The sequence below is a fragment of the Triturus cristatus genome, chromosome 5_1 (assembly GCF_964204655.1).
Source record: "Triturus cristatus chromosome 5_1, aTriCri1.1, whole genome shotgun sequence".
Lineage (NCBI taxonomy): Eukaryota > Metazoa > Chordata > Amphibia > Caudata > Salamandridae > Triturus > Triturus cristatus.
In genome coordinates, this window is record NC_140587.1 from 937,890,022 (window position 1) to 937,909,011 (window position 18,990).

General features: G+C 49.3%; 1 protein-coding gene across 6 annotated transcripts in view; it reads left to right on the forward strand.

Annotated features, from left to right (window-relative positions):
- Positions 1 to 2,296: 2,296 nt before the first annotated feature.
- RIPOR2 (RHO family interacting cell polarization regulator 2) overlaps positions 2,297 to 18,990 on the forward strand; it is a 497,105-nt gene continuing 480,411 nt past the window's right edge. For 5 of the 6 annotated variants that reach the window (XM_085605982.1, XM_085605983.1, XM_085605988.1 and 2 more), the window contains exon 1: positions 2,298 to 2,450. In XM_085605982.1, coding sequence (XP_085462108.1) covers positions 2,387 to 2,450 — 64 coding nt within the window. In that variant the 5' untranslated portion in view covers positions 2,298 to 2,386. Of the gene's footprint in view, positions 2,451 to 18,990 lie in introns of all 6 variants that reach the window. The other variant, XM_085605987.1, reaches the window with a different exon arrangement.

Here is an 18,990-nt window from a genome sequence, read left to right on the forward strand (position 1 = left end):
TAATTTACCGAATCGGTAAAATTACCGAATCGGTAATTTTACCGATTCGGTAAATACCGATTCTAAAATACCGACATATACCGAATCGGTAATTATTTACCTACATTACATTTACCGATTCATAAATACCGAATCGGTAAAATTCAGTATTTAAGAATCGGTAAATGTAATTTACCTACATATGGCCCTAAGTATCCTGAAGTGGAGATACTGTCTGCCCTCAGCGCGACTGAAGTTATACCAAAAATTGAGAAGATCATGGCTGCCCATGGACTCGTGAAAGAAATAAGAACTGACAATGGATCCCCTTTCCAAAGTCAAGAATTTGCCTCATACCTACAAGAGCTGGGTATACATCATCGCCGGATCACCCCCGTTGGCCGCAAGCGAATGGGGAGGCTGAAAGATTCATGCGAACACGGTAATACGCATTGTACATGACAAAGCCCAAACAGTAGAATTGGCCATATTCACCTTTCTACGGAGTTATCGCCAGACACCCCACACGACCACCGGGGTGGCTCCTGCACATCTACTAATGGGGAGAATAGTTACTGACACCATTCCTCATCACCCTGAGTGGAGACCAGAACTTCCGGAGGACAGTACCATTGATGCTAGGCAATGAAAAGCACATGCCCATATCAGTGCCAGGCGGAGAGCTGTTGTACCAGACATCCTCCGAGGGGATACTGTACTGCTCAAGAACCGAGCCCAAGGAAGTAAATTCCGTCTGACTTTTGAAAAGGAACCCTGGACAGTAGTGTCCGTCAAGGGAACTTGTGTCACTGTAACTCGCGGGAGAGAGAAAATAACCCTAAATGTGTCGCATTTCAAAAGATATCATCCACAGCAAGCCGAGTCACTTCCCGCCCAGGTGGGTGACACCCGGAACACCAGGCGAGTGGAAGACGTCGAGACTGGTGGCGGAGAGATGGAACTGGCCAGGGAGGACACGGGAGAGTCTGACATTCCCTGGTCATCTCCACAGAGAGAGTCGTCTGGTATGGCTGCAAGTCCAGGGCGACAGTGTCTCAAAGCTATAACTCCCGTCGAGGAGCACGGTGGGGATACCGGAGGCTCACAAGGCCGGGGCGCGTCGCAGTACAGCCTGCGGAACAATCCTGAGCCCTCCTGTCGCCTCAAGGACTACCTCACGTAAGACTGTTCCACATTATGTTATTTGGTATGTTGAAATGTTGTGCTAAAGGTGGACACAGAGCGGGGAGTCCAATGTTGGGAGTATTGTAGTTAAAGTTGTTTTTCTTGTTTGTTGGGGAGGAATGTGATGTCGTGACGGTGATGCGATACGCCAAATGAGTACGCGTCCAGTCACGTGGGATGCGCCAATAAAGGACGGTCACGCGCGTACGTACTCCACTTTAGGCTACGACGGCGGACCAAGTAAAGTACACACTGTGTCTCTGTGTATCCATATCGTAGGCCTACAGTCGCGACCTCCCGGCGGTCGCAGTCCCGTCTACAGACGGGGGCCGGAGAACACAACAGGGGGGGAGGCGGTATCAGTGTGAAGCACTGCTGTCTTTGGTACTAGGGGTTGATATTATGGCTCTGCTGCAAAACTGGCCCCCAGTAACATAAAAACGCCCCCAATGCGGTAAAACGGGCCCCACCTATCCAAATTCCCGGGAAAATGCCTGATGTCCGCTACGGCCAGTCCAGCCCTACCGCTCACCCCTTCAGCCCTCCGAGCACACACTCATTCATCCATCGATGAACTGTCACTCAGGGAGCAGCTTCCATCGGTGCAGCGCGTGCAGTAGCACGGGGCCCAGAGGCTTGTGGGGGGGGCACCAAATCCTGATTATTGCTCTATTTTACAATTCAAACAGCAGCCAAAGGGCAGATTTCCTTCCTCGCACTAGGGCCCATGGCACACTAGCTACGCTACTCCTGTCACCCAATTCACTCATGCAGTCAGTCTCTCATCCATATATTCATCCATGCACTCAATTATCAATCCATTCCCCCATTGATTTATTCTCACATTCATCCATCCCCACACCTTCACCCTCAGATTCACCAATCGAGGAAAAAACTGTTTCTTCTTTTGCTCATGAAATAAGCCAGGCCTACTGACTTTGACAACGTTTATTGCAATTTTTGCCGTTCATGCCTCAATTCTTTTACGTCCTTTTTGAACCTTCAATCAAAATGCGCGCCCCTCGCGTTGGGCCCAAAGAGATCAGGACACTGCCGTTAATGGCAGCACTTCCCATTTAAATGGGCTGGCAGATTTTCGCAAGAGCAGACGGAAGCCGCCGCTGACAATATGTTGAGGGAGCTGCTTAAAGGAAATCTCCCCTCCCTTCCGCTCGTGTCCCGCACTCGGCTGCGAGGCTGCTCCGGCTGAGCTTCGGTGAAAATGCAGTGCCTCGAGGAGGAGGACCTGGCTGCCCTGGAAGAGGCCGGTGACGTCTTCTGTGAAGGTAACTCCTGTCCATGCGTTTACTTTCTTCGACTGCTGGTTTCTTCTTGTTGCTGTTTCGTCGAGCTGTTATTTTTGTGAGACACATTCACGCTTGTTGTGTGCTGCGCTTCGAAAAAGACCACTGCCTGCGGATGCTGTCGTCACAATCTTCTCGGTTTGCGGCAGTTGCCTTTGAAATGAAACTACGTGAGGAAGGTGGAGTGGAGATTGGCGCCAATTTTACAATTTTGGCAGAGGCAAACTATCCACTTCACACTTAGGTCTATACCAACAGTCTTTTTTAAGTGTTAAGAGACAACAGCAGCGTTACGTGCAGTGACGAAAGACAAAATGATGCTCCCCTCAGGCACCTGCAGGATATGATGGGTGGGTCCTCAGAGTCCCATCTCTGACGGATATCCAGCTTTAGACTGAATGGTGCCTCCCCGAGGGCGCCAGGCAGAAACCAACGCCACAGTGGGTGCGGGGGTCTGCTTTGCGCCACTTATGATGAGTTTTTTTATACGTTGATGCACTACAGTTGCGGTGTAACGCCTGACTCCCAATGACGCTTTCACATTTAAGTTCAGTTAACACCCCTCATGATGCAAGGGACTCCGCGTTCACATTTTTCAGGGCGAGTCATTGATAGCCACTTCTGACAGAAAGCCCCTCACCACCACATATCTCCCCCCCCCCCCCCCAATAAATGGCCTGAATATTAAGTCGGGTACAGAATATTCACAAAAAGTGAACGTGCACACTTTTATCTATGTACTTATGTGTAATATTTACTCTTATCTTCGGGAGAAGTTCATTCCTTTCTCGTGGGGCAAAACACTAGGAACTCCACCAAAATTTGTGACGTAGAGGGAGGGATGTTCTCCACAGGTTGAAATGTTTTTCCTGTGGTAAAAAAAGAGAAAAACGAGCCCTCAAAAAGATAATAGGCCTTCGCGAGATGGTGCTGTTGCTAATTGTTTACATATTTGATTGCAAGCATATGGTACAAAAATGAAAAGAAAGAACAAAAAGAGAACATACCACAGGCCTGAACGTGGCAGCCATATGTTTGCGAAAAGCACTGAAATAAAACAATTAACTGTTGCATTCAGTTTTAATAGCACAGTGGCGGGTGTTGCCTAGCAAGCTGGTGTATTTAGGGCAAGTATAGAAACATCTTTTAGCTTTAACACACATTGCACGAAAAATTATACTTATTGGTGCAAAGAAAAGCTACTTTTGGCTTTGAATTACTGTAACCTGAAGATATAGGTTATACACACAAGGATTCTACAAATTTAAAAAAGTTTAAGAATTTGAAAGAAAACGGCATTGGCAAATTAAATAATTTGGTCTACCAGCTGTGGTACTGAAATCCACTTCTTTTTTAGGTGGCTGTCCACATGTGAACTGTGCAAATGCTGTCACTCACAGTGCACCAGAGTCAGTTCCTAGAGCGGGCTGACAAACTGCCCTATGTTGTACTTAGACGCCAATGGATAATACATGCTACAGGTCGCTGTAGCGACTTTTAAGGTTTGGACCCGGTGTATCATGACCGAGATCTGGGATATTGTACTGGTTTTCTATAGACCTATCAGAATGCTGATTGTGATGCGGGGTCTTTTGTTATAGGAATTTTACTTCTTTGAACTTATGGTTTATGGGAAGAATTTTTTCAGTGACTTATTTTCACTTGTTCCTTTTGCCCTGATGAAGTCGATTGGCATATTTGCCTGCCGAAACACGTGTTGGCAATTTTGTGGTTACCCTGTGGTTTGAAGAGCATCCATCAAGAACTTTATTTACTGTAGAATATATGAAAATGGAATATTAAAAGAAACGAAAGAAATCTTACTTATTGTAGAGATGTGAATCTATATGAAGTTTTACGCTTACAGCTGTTGCTCAGGTTTCTAATTGTTATTTTACCCTATGTTGTATGCAGTGCTGGGGGTGATGCAAAATTCGAATGACTGTCCAACAGGCCGTCAGTGATCATAGCCCCTCTTTGAATAACAGGTATTTCTGGAAATTGCTGAAACTCAACTCCTTATCAGGTACCTTTACAAACACATAAAGACTCACTGTCCTTTCTTGTTCTTCCCAGGACCCCCTGAATTGTGCTATTCACAACAGCCTCCCCGAAGCATTTCAAAAGCGGACATTCGTCAAACATATTGAGGCATCTGCCATATTCTCTCAACACTTTATGTGCTTGACTATTGATGATGGGCAAATCTTTCTAAGTTTCTTTAGTGTCTAATATAGCCACGATATTGTGAAGAAAAGTATTTATCGTAACTACAGACAGGCAGACCACCTCATGAAGTAAATCAATAGATTCCTTCCAGCATTGGCAGGTTATTCCTCCAAACACAGTCTGGTATATCCATCTTTCACTCTTGATGTTCTTGCCACTACCACTTCAATATGTCTTCCCCTCGAGACTTACCTACATTTGATTCTATCTCCTAACTTGTAAGTCAGCTGTAGCACTTCTTTATTTCAAAGCCCCTACCCAAGCCAACCCTCTATTTGATAATATCTAAACCTGCATAGCTTTACCTGGGTAGCTTTCCCCTTTATGTCACAGCAAGAACTTCCCACAACTGGACCCGCCCCCTTTCCAAGAAAGTCGACATTAAGGCCTACAGTACAAGGTGTGCTTAGAAATAATCCATCATTACGTATTGGCCTTATCATTTCGACATATGTGGTAACTCCTGTTACCGCACTTATAGGATTTATGAGTATTACGATAAATATTGCATGCCCTGGATAAAGTTCGGCAGGTCAAATCTGCTGATATCTGTCTGGGAAAAAATGCCTGGTAATTACACCAGTATTTACCAGGAATGCAGATTTTAGTGCAGTAAGGACCAAGATGTGCATGTTATCGCCATTTTCAGAGATAAACTTATACTTGGGTGGTAATTATCGCACCTGATAAATTCGGACCCAGCTGAGTCGGACATTATCAGGTGCAATATATATCGATGGATTAAACCCAGATCTGTGACTGGGGGTGAATGTTTTGCCAATGTGCAACATTCCGTCCATCATCTTGTGTGTTTTACCGTTCGCCCTATGTGGGAAGGGTATGCCCAGACGTGGGTCCCGTGCTCACTACGCCACTGGAGTCAAGCTATCCTGGCTGAAGAGGGGTGAAACCCCGAAACCGGTCCTAGGATGCTTGATTCCGGTCCAGGGAAGATATGGCTTGGCAGTTCGGGCTGGACTGTTCCCATGAGGCACTGGGTCAAGACTGATTTGCATATGGCCATGTCTGAGCTGGGGTGGCGTGGTGAGCAAAATAACGATGGATTAAACCCAGATCTTTGACTGGGGGTCAATGTTTTGCCAATGTGCAACATTCCGTCCATCATCTTGTGTGTTTTGCAATATATATCGCACCATTTACTGGCCAACTCATAATGAGGCATAAGTAGCTTGAAGAGTGCACATAATAACACCCTCTTTTGGGAAGCTCACCAGTTTAGAGTTATGCTAAGTTGCGCAATGTTAGTTAGGGCCTCAGTGTTGTACACATTAAGACTAGGGGAAAGTATCAGAATATGTACATTTTGTCCACGAGGATCTGTTGGAGTTGTACGTCTTGATTTTATGAGTGGTACTTCCTGGAATGTTCTTTGGCCGTGAATAGCAGGCCACTCCATTCGAAAAATATCTGTGGGGCGGTATGGAGGGGGTGTTCGTCCTGACACGCATCTGACTTGCACACTGTGTTTCAAACATGACCCTTATTTTGACCCAGTGCCAAGGGAGGCTTTCTCAGAGGACAGAGGGAGAGGAAGTTATTCACCTACGTTTGGCGAGAGCATTTGCGTGGCGCAAAGTAACGGCAAGCATTACATTCATTTTCTTGCGTAAAAGTTCGCTGCACGTGCATCTGCGCAACTATTATAATGTTTATGTCACGGTTTCTTTATTGACTACTGTGGCCTTTTGTCAGTGTCTTGTACCGCTTTAAGCAGTCCGACCAGTGCCCTGGTAGACCGGCAGTGACGTATGCCGTCAGTCAGAATGCCAGGCAGTGTGGGCATTTTGTTATTAAATTGCTGTCCAGCACCTGTCCAGGTTACCCACCACTAGACCGTGCCTTCCCTCACTGCTTCTCTCCAGGGAAACGAACCTTTATTGGTTGCATTCAGTTTAACAGTGAAAGAGTTAACATGCTGTCCCCCTATCCAGTGTGTGGGTGTTTGTGTGTGTCAAGAACAATGTGTGTGACAGTCACAGAACTGTTACCGTGGCGACTGATAGCTAAAGCAGGCGTCTTTGGCATCCCCCTATGCTAGTATGGAAAAAAGAGAAATGTCTTGAAGAACCCAAATGTATTACTCACTTACATGGCATGGCAAATACTTTTTTAGGAGGCTGAGCCATAAAATCTGAGGTATTTGCCATCTGCACCCCTTGACCTATTCAGTGTTGCCATGGATACGGCAAAGTTCCACACAAATGGTAATAATAAAATGGCTCCCAGAATAAATACTACGGTGCACACGTTCTTGTTTGATTTCCTCTTCTCGTAAAATCGTGCCTTTGCTTGATGCGTGCGTTTTATTTCTTGCCACCTCTGTCCTAACACTGAAGGACTCACGGATGCACCAACCAAAAGTCTAGGAAGGGTTCTATTCAAATATATTCAACTTCCTGCTGGGCGGGCTTTGCATAAAAAAGTGCCTGATTTCGTTTAGCGGGCAGGATACTCCACTTGTAATAAGGTGGACAAGATAACGCCATAGTTGTGATGTACTAACCCGTCCACCAAACTCAAAATGAGGCCCTAAGCAAAGAAACTTGAAATGAATCTGCCACTGGGCAAGATGGCAGCATTGGACGGGGCTGTTGCCTTTGCCTCAGACCCTTCACCAATAGAGGCCCAACTGTAGCCAGAGCCAGTGAGGGGCGTAGGTCGGGGGGGGTGTGTGTTTAGGGTGTTACACCCCCCCCCCCCCAATAAATGCATTTTCTGGTAAATAGTTAGGTACAGCTGCTTGTAGTCGGGTTTTGTAAGGTGTCTGTCGGGTTCAAATGGAATTTGTACGTACACACAAACACGTACACACACCCTGGTCCTCTGTTTTGAAAGTCTTCAAAAAGTTTGGTTATTTTACTAAAGATTGTGTTTTCGCTCACTTAGTACCAATCCGCATTCATCTCCCTTTCCACTACTTCTTTAGCCCCTCTCTTGTGGCCTGCTTGTCGTATGATGTAGTTTAACATTATATGCCAGCGTGATTGTTGGAAAATCTGAAGTTCACCCCCCCCCCCCTCCCCCCCCCCCCCATGTTACTGATCAATCTTCATCCAGGCGGCAGTGTTCATGTGCTGCATCAGGCAACCTGGATGTTTGGGCACTAAAATAATAAACCTTTATACTTCCTCTAATGTTTTTCTTCAAATTATGTGTATTGTGTCTAATCTCCCAAAAATAGTAGATATTTGTCAATCATAGACTTTGATAGGTAATTGTTCTGCAAGCCATGTTGAAACTGTTAGATGGAAGACAGTCAACATAAAGTGATTGACTTAAAGTTCTTGCATCACATCAATTGCTTACTCGCCTCCCTTAATAAAACTGATAACACATTACATCCAGTTTGACATAGCAGCCTGGCCATCAGTGCTTAATTTGTAAAAAATTAAGTGCCAGGGCCCTCGTCAGGCAGCCACTACAGCTTGCACTTTCCATTGCCCCTGCCAACGCTGCTAATGAAAGTACCAAACCAGTTACTTACCATTGCACGCGTACAATTGTAACAATTCAGACTATTACAGGCCACCAAAGCTATAAGATTAGCATGGGCAGCAGGTAATAGACATTTTTAAGGTATATTGAATTAGTAAACAACTGTTGGTGTACTCACTCTAAATCAGATAAACAGCCCACTATGTGGCAGATTGTCATAAGTGCCGGTGTTGAGCACCAGAAACCACCGGCTCAAATAAAGCACTGCTGGCCATGTTCTTGAATTTACGCATTTTGGCAAAAATGGCAGACGAGATAACAGAGATGTTGTTTGTTGTAATGCCACTGACAGCAATACTTGGATATGTCAAGGAAATCCACACACCAGTCTGATGACTTGCATATTCTGTTGTTGATAGTACCTAAAATAAGGGTAGCGATGTCATGGTTGAAAGGTCCATTACCTAAACCAGGGGACTGGTTACAAGGATGCAATATTCTATATTGATGCAGTAGATACATAAGCTTCACTCCAACTTGCATCTAGCAGACCATGCAACATCTGAGGTGCCTTATAATATTTGGAAAATGATAATGTAATTGGATAAGGTATACAGTGTACAGGCCGATTACAATGCTCATCGGAAAGCCTCGGACCGCTAGTCGGAAGCTTTCTGACCACAGTTGGAGGCTTTCCGACCGACACGGTAGGTTTGCGGTCCTACCGCCGAATTACAATGTTGGTGGTCGGAGCATGAACCGGCCGGTCATTTCGATGCGGTTCCAACCGGCTCTTGGAGTCTTCCGGTGAGTCGGAACTGCACCGGAATCCACTATGGACGGCGTTTCTGCCATCAGGATTACAATGTTGGTTTCCCACAGCCTTCCTGTGCCAGCCTTTCTGACACAAAAGGCTGTCGGGAAGTGACTTTGGGGGCCAATGGCAGGCCCCCTTGTCTCTGCGGTCTACAGTTGGGGGTCGAGGGGGTACCTAGGGTGCTACCCATAAATCCATGCACTGTGTGACAGGCACCATGCAGTGCCTGCTACAGGGTGCAGGGTTTTACAGACACCCCCATTTCTTTATGGGAGCCTGTATTACGGACGATTTATGGCCGTAACCCAATCTCCCATAGAGAAATGTGAGTATCCGATAAAATAATGTTCGGTCGCATCGTAATAAAGTGGTTGGAACCGTCGACCGGAGGTCGGTCAGTCCCAGGACCCAGACGGTGTCGGTCGGAGGCAACTCCGACTGACATTGTAATAAGCCCCTTAGAGTATAATATAAGAAGATACTAGGTGGTGGAAACTGAAAATATCCATATATTTGTTAATAGAAATGCCCCAACACACTTTGGATCTTTTACTAGTAGTTAATATGATGTCCTAATTCATTGTTAAACTATCACCTTTCTCTATACACTATTAATGTACAGGGGGGTGAAACTTGTCAGCCTTGTCGTAACCCTCACGTCTACATGAGATGGTAACTTGTTTAAATGTGATATATGGAATGGAGATATAATGGTACTAGTGCTTCCATGCAGTATTGTGAGTGCATATGCTGTAACAGGCTTATCTGAGAAATGTAAATCAATCAAAAAAAGGAGGGCGATAATCAGGTCGGCAAGGTAGCGAATAGGGCTTCCGCTCAAACTGGTAATTGCCATAAGGGGATTCTCTTAGGTTAATTTCAGAGGAAATCTTAGAGGGTATGGTTGGGGAACATGGGTAGGATCTTTGCTTTTTACAAGCCTGGAGTATCTAACTGTTTTAAAGCAACGATTTTAGGCCTGATTAGCAGTGGGTGTTGTCTGTGGTGTAAATGAAAACACTGCGCGGAAACCACAAAAGCTGCAACACACTGAGAAATGCAAAACTGTCAAACAGTTCAACTGTTCTCTCGTTTACAACATATAAAGTGGGAGCTGTTATCAATGCCAACAAAAGTGAAGAGTGGGTGGAGTGGGTAGAAGCCCAGCTGTATGCTCTATGGATTGCTTTCTGGTTCCCTAGGCAACCAGCGTTTCCATCAAATTTTAAAAGGCACGTGTACCTTGTGCCACGCGTGTAGACTTTGCCAGCACTTGACGCGCATTGCAGTTTCTGTCGCTTTCCAGCCTCATTTCGATGGACAATCTGCTGGCAGTGTGGGGAACCTTCAAAGAAAAAGGTTTAACACCTCTTAGCTAAGTTTGCTGGTGCAAATTCACCGTCCTTTCTGGCCTCTTGATGAGCATCTGTGCATTTACAGCAACTTTGTCACATGTATCTCTAGAGACTACTGTGTCCATTAATAAAAGAAGAGGGGTATAGAACCTGGCAGTTTTGGCTGGATTATTCATATTGGAGTTCGACCAACACTGTTTTGCATATGGCTGCTCCCTGTCTGGAGCGGTGCAGCAAATTACATAGCAATCAACTGGATTGTTGCCCAAGCAATTGCCAGACGATGAGACATTTGAAAGCATTCCCCCCATTAACTTAATCATGATGCCCTAAGTGTGACCGGTAAGCCTAGACATCCCATGCTTGCTGTGCCATAGGAACCAAGCTGCACTTCACTGATGAGGCCCCACAAAGCTCAACTCAAGTGTTCCCATTCACAGGGAACATTGCTGGCAGGTTGAGATTAGAGCAGGACTAAGAAAGATTGGCCAACCTCCTCTAGACCCAGAGACATTTGGCAACCCTTACTTAATGACTCTAGAAGTTGGACCTTCCAAATGCACCCCCACTCGACTGCGAACACCACTTTCCTCTGCACCACAAGCCAGGGCACATTCTACTAAGACCACCCCCCCTTTTTGCCAGTATCCCAATGTAACCACTATTGCTTCATTGAAGATTGATTCGCTCCCACATTATTGGATACGGAGTTCTCTAAGATGCCCTTAGATATTTATTGTTTTGCTGCATGTTGAGTCATGATGGAAATCTGAATGTTGATTTATCGATATTTGTTATGTCTGGCCTTTCTTATTCTCCGAAAATAATAAATAAAGGACTTTAAAAAATAAAAAAAAGAAATATTTGCACATGGGGGCTCCCCGTCTGGAATGAAGCAATGGGCAAAAAAAGATGACCTGGAAGGTGGCTCTGAAATATTGCCAGTGGTTGAGACTTTTGCAAGCATTCCACCCATTACTGTATGCGGTTTTCACCACTCTTTCCCAGATCTTTTGTTCTCTGCTTCATTTTCACCACCTATAAATCACTTCTCTGAATCCTTCTCTTATGCAAAGCAGTCACTGCTTATAGGACACTTTGAACGACCGTTGTACCAGTCTTCACATTGAATCGCTCACCCCGAGACTAGTGTGGACACAGTTTGGTCACGTTATAGGATCAGGGCCTCTCCAACCAATTGCAAGAAGGTTGGGGCGCGGATGCACACATTTTTTTTTTTTTATAAGGGAGGGAGGTTTTGGGTGTTTGGGGGGCACACTTTTAACAAGATACCACAGGAGTTTAGAAAGCATTCATGAGAAACATCTCACATACTACACATGCAATGATCAGAAAGCCTACCAGTGGTAAAGAAAAACACAAGCTTTACTTAAATTTGATCAAATCTAATATCTAACAAGCATCAGTTTAAAGAATTATATTGTACACCAGTGTACATGCTAAACATCATTCAATTTCTATATTTTATTCTACGGTTGCATATTCTGCCCTATGAAACCCTCAGATGCTACCATTCCATGACACGTGTTAGATGGGGTGCTCGTAGGGCTGGAAGCTGATGGCCATGACGGAAGTGGACACGAGGTGGTTTTTATGGTACTCTTAAGTTGATAAGGGGAGCATTTCATGATTCTCTCTTGTTGAATATTATGGACAGCTGTCCCAGTGGTAGCAATATAAGTTAACTTGACTATATAATGCTCTCTATTATGGGTGACGAACAAGCCCATTGTACTGGAAATTCATTGGGTGGAACGTTAACAAATTGCTTGGTCTCCTTGCTTCTAGTAGTGTGTTGTGCTGACTACATGCAACCAAGGGCCAGATTTATAAAAGAAAATACTCACAGCACAGTGCTGCGCAGCAACCAAAGAGGCTGTGCTGCGTTGCATGACACGGATGGAGCAGGAGAGCGCCATATCTAGTGAGATATGGCTCTCTCCTCCCCTCCCTCTAGCGCTGGTCCTGATTTCAGCTGCCATGCGCCACGCACACACCTTAGCGCCATAAGGCTAAGGTGCGTGTTTGAGTCTAGCATAGGTATGGTATAGGAAGGGTACCTTTCTGAACAAAATAAAATGCCTAGACAAGTTTAAAAGCTTTTCCCATATTTTCTGTGTGCTGCACAGTGCAGCACCCATGCAAAATCGGAAAAGAAAGCAGAAATAATAGCATTTCTCCTGTTAGCGCCTCCTTTGAAGTGGTGTTAACTTTTGGCGCTAAGCACTGTCTACAATTGTTTGTAGATAGGGTTTTGCATCAAAAGGCATCGGTGGTTGCATGGGAACGCCCATGTACCACCCGTGTAACACCCCCTTGGCGATAAGTAACGCAGAGCAGTGCTTTGCAATACTTTTAGGGGATTTTCCTGCGCAAAACAATTTTTGCGCTGGAAAGTAAATTCCCCCCAAAACATTTTGTGCTGGTTAGCGTCACTTTTGTGACGCTAACCCAGTGCAAAATGTTTGAAAATCTACCCCCAAGTTTGTTGAAGACCCTAGGTAAGTACAGAGTTATTTAACTCTTCAGGTATCTCTTTCATATGAGGAGTTCTTCAGCTCTGGGGTACTTGATGACAGTGCATTTGAGGCCGCAGAACAATTCCTTTAATAGTGGGGTGTGTTCTTGATTGGTGCCCCTCCTTTCTGGGTCGCTAGTCCGCCCCTTAACTGCACATTTCTTTGTGCGATGTCCTCAAAGTGCTTTAGGCTCCTAGGTGTTTGTGTAGGGCTTATTTCTCAATCCTCTTTGCAATCTCAGCGACATCACTTCCTTTCTGAAAGCCTCAGGGTCTCAGTGGGTGTTGTGATGCCACACCCATCCTTCCTTGTGTGTGTGCTGTGGACAGATCTTAACAATAAAACTCTGCGCAAATGCCTCTTTTTAAAATACTACACCCGAGTTTAACGCAAGCATGCTTTCCCAGGGAAATAATAATAAAGGCACAAGCCGTGCAGGCAATTGTAGGCACAACTGCTGCTTGCTTGCCTCCAGGGCCGGACTGAGAACCAAAACCGCCCCTGGCAAAGTGCTCGGTTGACTCCACCCCCCCTCCCCCCCCCACCTCCGGCTCTTTGCCAGGGCCGCTTTTCTGCCGATTTTGTTAGAGGACCGATCTTGCAGCTATGCTGCAAAAATGGCTCTGTAACAAAAACAGCCCACAGGGGCCCAAAACCAGCCCCCACCCGTGCGGCGCACTGGGGGATTTCCAGGTGCCCGCCACGGCCAGCCCAGCCCTGCTTGCCTCAATGAATAAATTGCCTTTTCAGTCATGCGCCCTCGTCTTTCGGGCATGACCTGAGCAGAGAAGCAGTGGGGTGTTACCACTCTGAAAAGCATCACCATCATTTACAGTAAGGCACTGCAGAGTCTCTTGTCTTTGCTGGTAAAAATATCAGTCTGGGCTGCATTGCCTCTTTTGATGAGCTCCACTCCCTCTTTGGGCCCCTATTGTTTCTGCAGTACAACACTCCATGTCAACCAATGAGAAATGGATTACATGTACTTTGTCGAGGGCCACTGCAATTATGCGATTTTGCGGCTCTGGCATTTTTCACACAATTATGGATTTACCGCATTTGTGTATAATCTGCAGATTTTAGCAGAAAATAGTTTTTAGCTCAAATGGATCAAAAGTTACTAAACATGCTGCAACATGTGGAAGTGAAAGGCGCTTCACAAACGTTGACTGGACATCTTTCTGTTGTTTATTTCTGTATTTGAGTGTCAGACTGGAATGAATGTGGTGTCACTTTGGCTGGATATTTGATGATGATGCTTGTTTTACTCAGCAGTACAGCGTTCAGTATTTACAGACAAGGGTGCCGATTACGATCCGGTAAAAACCTGGTACGAACCGTCGTTCGGAGCGTTTTCCCCGTCCGACTCGTACCCGGTCGTAAAACTTTACAAACATGGAATTACGATTCGCACGGAAACACCATTTCCGTACGAATCGTAAAAAACACCGACCGACGAAAACATACATACGAATGTGATCCGGGAATGCTGCGACGTGACGTCGGGACGCTTTCAGGCAGCGTTTCACGACCCAGGAATTACGAATCGAACCGACAGCAGTCCGGACGGCAATATCTTCACGGCACCCAAAAAGTGCCGGAAAAGCGAAGTACGGCGCGAATCGACCAGAGTAGGTGGCCCGGTACGCACCGTACTCACCCCAGCCCCCGTACGTACGCACCGTACCCCCCCCCAGCCCCCGTACCTATGCGCCGACCCCCCCCCAGCCCCCGTACCTACGCGCCGACCCCCCCCCCAGCCCCCGTACGTACGCGCCGACCCCCCCCAGCCCCCGTATGTACGCGCCAACCCCCGTGTATGTACACCCGTGTACGTTCGAGTCGTACCCCCACCCGTGTATGTACGGTGCGAACCCCCCCGTGTACGTTCGAGTCGAACCCCCCCGTGTACGTTCGAGTCAAACCCCCCCGTGTACGTTCGAGTCGAACCCCCCTGTATGTACACCCGTGTACGTTCGAGTAGCGCTGGGGGTACGCACCGTACATACACGGGTGGGGGTACGACTCGAACGTACACGGGTGTACATACAGGGGGGTTCGACTCGAACGTACACGGGGGGGTTCGACTCGAACGTACACGGGGGGTTCGACTCGAACGTACACGGGGGGTTCGACTCGAACGTACACAGGTGTACATACAGGGGGGTTCGACTCGAACGTACACGGGGGGTTCGACTTGAACGTACACGGGTGTACATACAGGGGGGTTCGACTCGAACATACACGGGGGGGGTTCGCACCGTACATACACGGGTGGGGGTACGACTCGAACGTACACGGGTGTACATACACGGGGGTTGGCGCGTACATACGGGGGCTGGGGGGGGTCGGCGCGTACTACGGGGGCTGGGGGGGGTCGGCGCGTAGGTACGGGGGCTGGGGGGGGGTACGGTGCGTACGTACGGGGGCTTGGGGGGGTCGGCGCGTATGCGGGCACGTCTCCATGGTTGCTATGGGAGTTCGGTGCGGACGGTGTTTTTTCCATCCGGTTGTAACCTCGGACGCACGGGATGGATCGTGATTCCTCGGTCGGACTTCACCTTTCACATTTGTACGGTAAATCGTACGAGGACGTGTCGGACACATTTTCCGACCCAAGGACGTGTGGGGAATGATTCCCAATGCGGTTCGTATGGACTATTTACCATGCGAATCGTGATTGCCAGTTCGTACGGCACTTGTACGATTCGTACGGTAAAAAGACTGGATACGAGTCGCACGGGTAAATTTTTTACCGGATCGTAATCGGCACCAAGGTGTGATAACAGCGGCGATACACCACCACCAAAGTTTGGGTTAGCCTGGACTTCCACATTAGAGATTCACACAAATAAATGGTGCACAACATGAGGAGGGAATGAATAATTTGGGGAAGAGAAGAGATCTTATTGTCATTACCATCCCTACCCACCCAGATTTACAAGACTTCCTATGACATGACCCAAGGGATTTAAGATTGAGTAAGCTCAGATTAAGGTAAACTAAGTTAGGGATCATTTTAAATGTGAGAATTAGGGGCGTGGCCAAGATGGCGGCGAGGTGAGACGTATTTCCCTGTCTCTCCCTCGCACGCCTGAGAACAGCGCCGAAACGGGGCCGATCACTTCCCCCGTTTCTGGCACACAGCACCGCCAGCGGCGCCGGAGTGAGGGGCGAGCCTATCGACACCCCTCAGGTGCCCCCTGGAGCAGTGGTGACCATCTGGTGGCGGGAGGGGTCTGCGGCTGGCCGCGGCCCAGTGACGAGCGCGGCAGCCACGGCCTAAAGTTCCGAGACACCGGCGAGGGTGAGGGACCCCGCGGCAGCTCTAGCGGCGCGTGGACGCTCGGCCGACCCCCTGAGACCAGGAGGACGTGGGAGCGGCACTTCAGCGGGCACAGCGGCAGGGTGCCACAGACAGCAGCACGGGCCCGGAGGACGCAGGGGCGGCTGGACGACGGGAGGACCTGAGGCCTAGCCGGGCACGGAGCGGCGCCGGCCTGGATTGGAGGAGAAGCGGCTGGGGCGCCTGCGGGCAGAGGCGGCGGCCCAGCATCCACTTCAGAGCCGGGGGCCACCTGGCTGGTGGTCGTCTGGGACGGACGGAGGGCCTGTCTGGTTGGCCGCCACCCACGCAAGACGACAGACTGGGGCCCGAAGGTGAGAGAGCCGGCGGCGGAGAGTCCATATCCGAGAACGGAGGTTCGGGGGCGATGCCGGGCCCCCAGAGGTGAGACAGCTCTTTGCCCGCAAGCTGCTGAGGAAGCGAAGGCGCCACACGACAACCGAGCCCCCAGGCGCGAGGAGGAGCCGGGAGGTGCCCGAAGGGCGGGGGTCGGAGCAGATGGGCCCCGCCACCACGACAGCGGGACGGGAGCGGGCGGGGGCGGCCGCCACCTTACCCCACAACAGGGGGTAGAGACCCCCAAGAGTCGGAGAGCACTTGCGGCCGCTGCCTGCCCCCCCTCAGAGGCCGCTTCGGAGAGAGGCACAGGGGCCCACGGACGTTGCCACTGGGACAGGCTCCTCCAGCGGAGGGGGTGGACGGCGCCGAACACGAGGGTGGGCTGTGCATCCCTCCAGCAGTGGCCGGGACCTGCAGCGGGCGGAGCGCTGCGGAGAACGGACTTCGGGGGCCTGACCGGCGGGTTTGCGGCCTGATTCCTGGTGCCACGCCAAGAGGGACTATACGGCGGTGAGCCCACTCGAACGATGGCGACCCAACGGAGTAAAGGTAAAGACAAGACACAGAGCAAGTCACTGCAGGAGTTGTTTGCCAAGCCCCAGGGGGGGGCGGCGGCGGCGGCTCCAGAGACTCGGACGACCGTGGCTGACGCGATGCGGCCGAAGGGGGCCGGGGACGACGGGGAGGAACCGATCACCAAGGCGTTCCTAATGTCGCTATTTGCGGAACAACGGGAGGACTTCAAATGCATGAAGCAGGAACTCGCGGCGGAGCTACGGGAGGTACGGAGGGACCTGGATGGCATGGGGGAGAGAGTGCAAGCGGTGGAAGACAGGATGGATGCACAGGACACGGAGCTCTCCCTAGTACACCAGGATTTTCTACGCCTCCATGACCAGCAGGTGGACATTCAAACCCACCTGGAAGACTTGGAGAACCGGTCGAGGCGGCACAATATCCGCATCAGGGGGGTGAAACGCAACGCCGAAGAGGGGGATGTCCTCGCCTTCAAGCGTGAGCTCTTTAACCAGATTCTAGGGAGGCCGGCGGACACGGCGCTCGTCTTGGATAGGGCCCACCGGGTGGGCCCCCCCGCCCGGAAAATGCCCCGCCGGCAGACATCCTGGTCTGTCTCCAGGACTACAACACGAAGGAGGAGATCCTCCGCAAGGCCAGATCACAACACCCCATCACTTTTCAAGGTAGTCTCCCGGTTCTCTATCAGGATCTTTCCGCTCTGACCCTACAAAAACGCAGAACCTTCCGCCCTGTCACGGACGCTCTCCGTCAACGGGACATTAAATACTCCTGGGGCCACCCGTTTCGTCTTATCTTTCGGCACAATGACCGGCTGTATCAGCTTCGCTCCCTGACGGAGGCGTGCAAGCTATTGGACATTGACTGCCCGAAGGAGGAGGAGGAGGGTCAGGTAGCGGGCTCTCAGAAAGCCGGTGGCCCAGGCTCAGGTTGGAGCCAACTGAAGCAGCGGCGCAGAGGTGCCGGAGGGCGGAGGCCCCCCCCCGAGGAGATTGCCCAGGGACGTCAGGAGGCCATAGCCTCGGTGGCAGAATCGTTGACGCCAAAGGTCGAAGCCCCTTGAGGGGGGCCGCCTGAGGGAAGTGATATGGTAGTTCCCTTTTGGTTTACACTGCCCCTCAGCTCGCTGGGGAGTCACTGGCGGGCACAAGGGTGGGCGGGCGGGGGAGGGGAGGCTCTCTGGGACGCCACGTTTCCCCCCTTGACATTGAACATTCCGATCTTCCCTGGAAGATGGACTTTTGGTTTGCCTAATACTGTTGGGGAGAGGGAGGGAGGATGCGCGGGGCCAGTTGGGGATTTATTCTTTTCTATTTCTTTTCTTCCTTTTCCTTCTCTCTCCTGTTTCGGGCTCGAGGGGCGGTGGTTGGACGGCTCGGGCACACTTCGGTCACCACAGGGATGCATAACACCAGCTAGCGTTTACTGACAGGTGGGAATGCCTCCAACAACGATTAAGATCCTTACGCTCAATGTGCGGGGCCTTAACAATCCTATTAAACGAAGATCCATAATTTCCCTTCTTGCACAGTCAGGGGCGGAGCTATGCCTGCTCCAAGAAACGCATTTGCTTACGAAAGACACGCACCGGATGCAGTCTAGGTCATTCTCCATACAGTTCTTTTCCTGTGACTCCACAAAAAGGGCGGGGGTGGCGATACTTCTAGCACCGAAGTTTAAGGGGCTTTCGATGCATAAAGTGGCAGAGATTAAGGGCAGGCTGCTGGTTTACCAATTCCAGCTGGGAGATTACACATTCACAGCGGGCACGATTTACGCACCCAACGACAGACCTGAACACTTCCTCCATACGGCACTGACGGAGTTGTCGGCTTCCACAGACCGGAGGTTACTACTTGGGGTGACCTAAATCTGGTCTTCGACAACGTGCTGGACCGCTCTG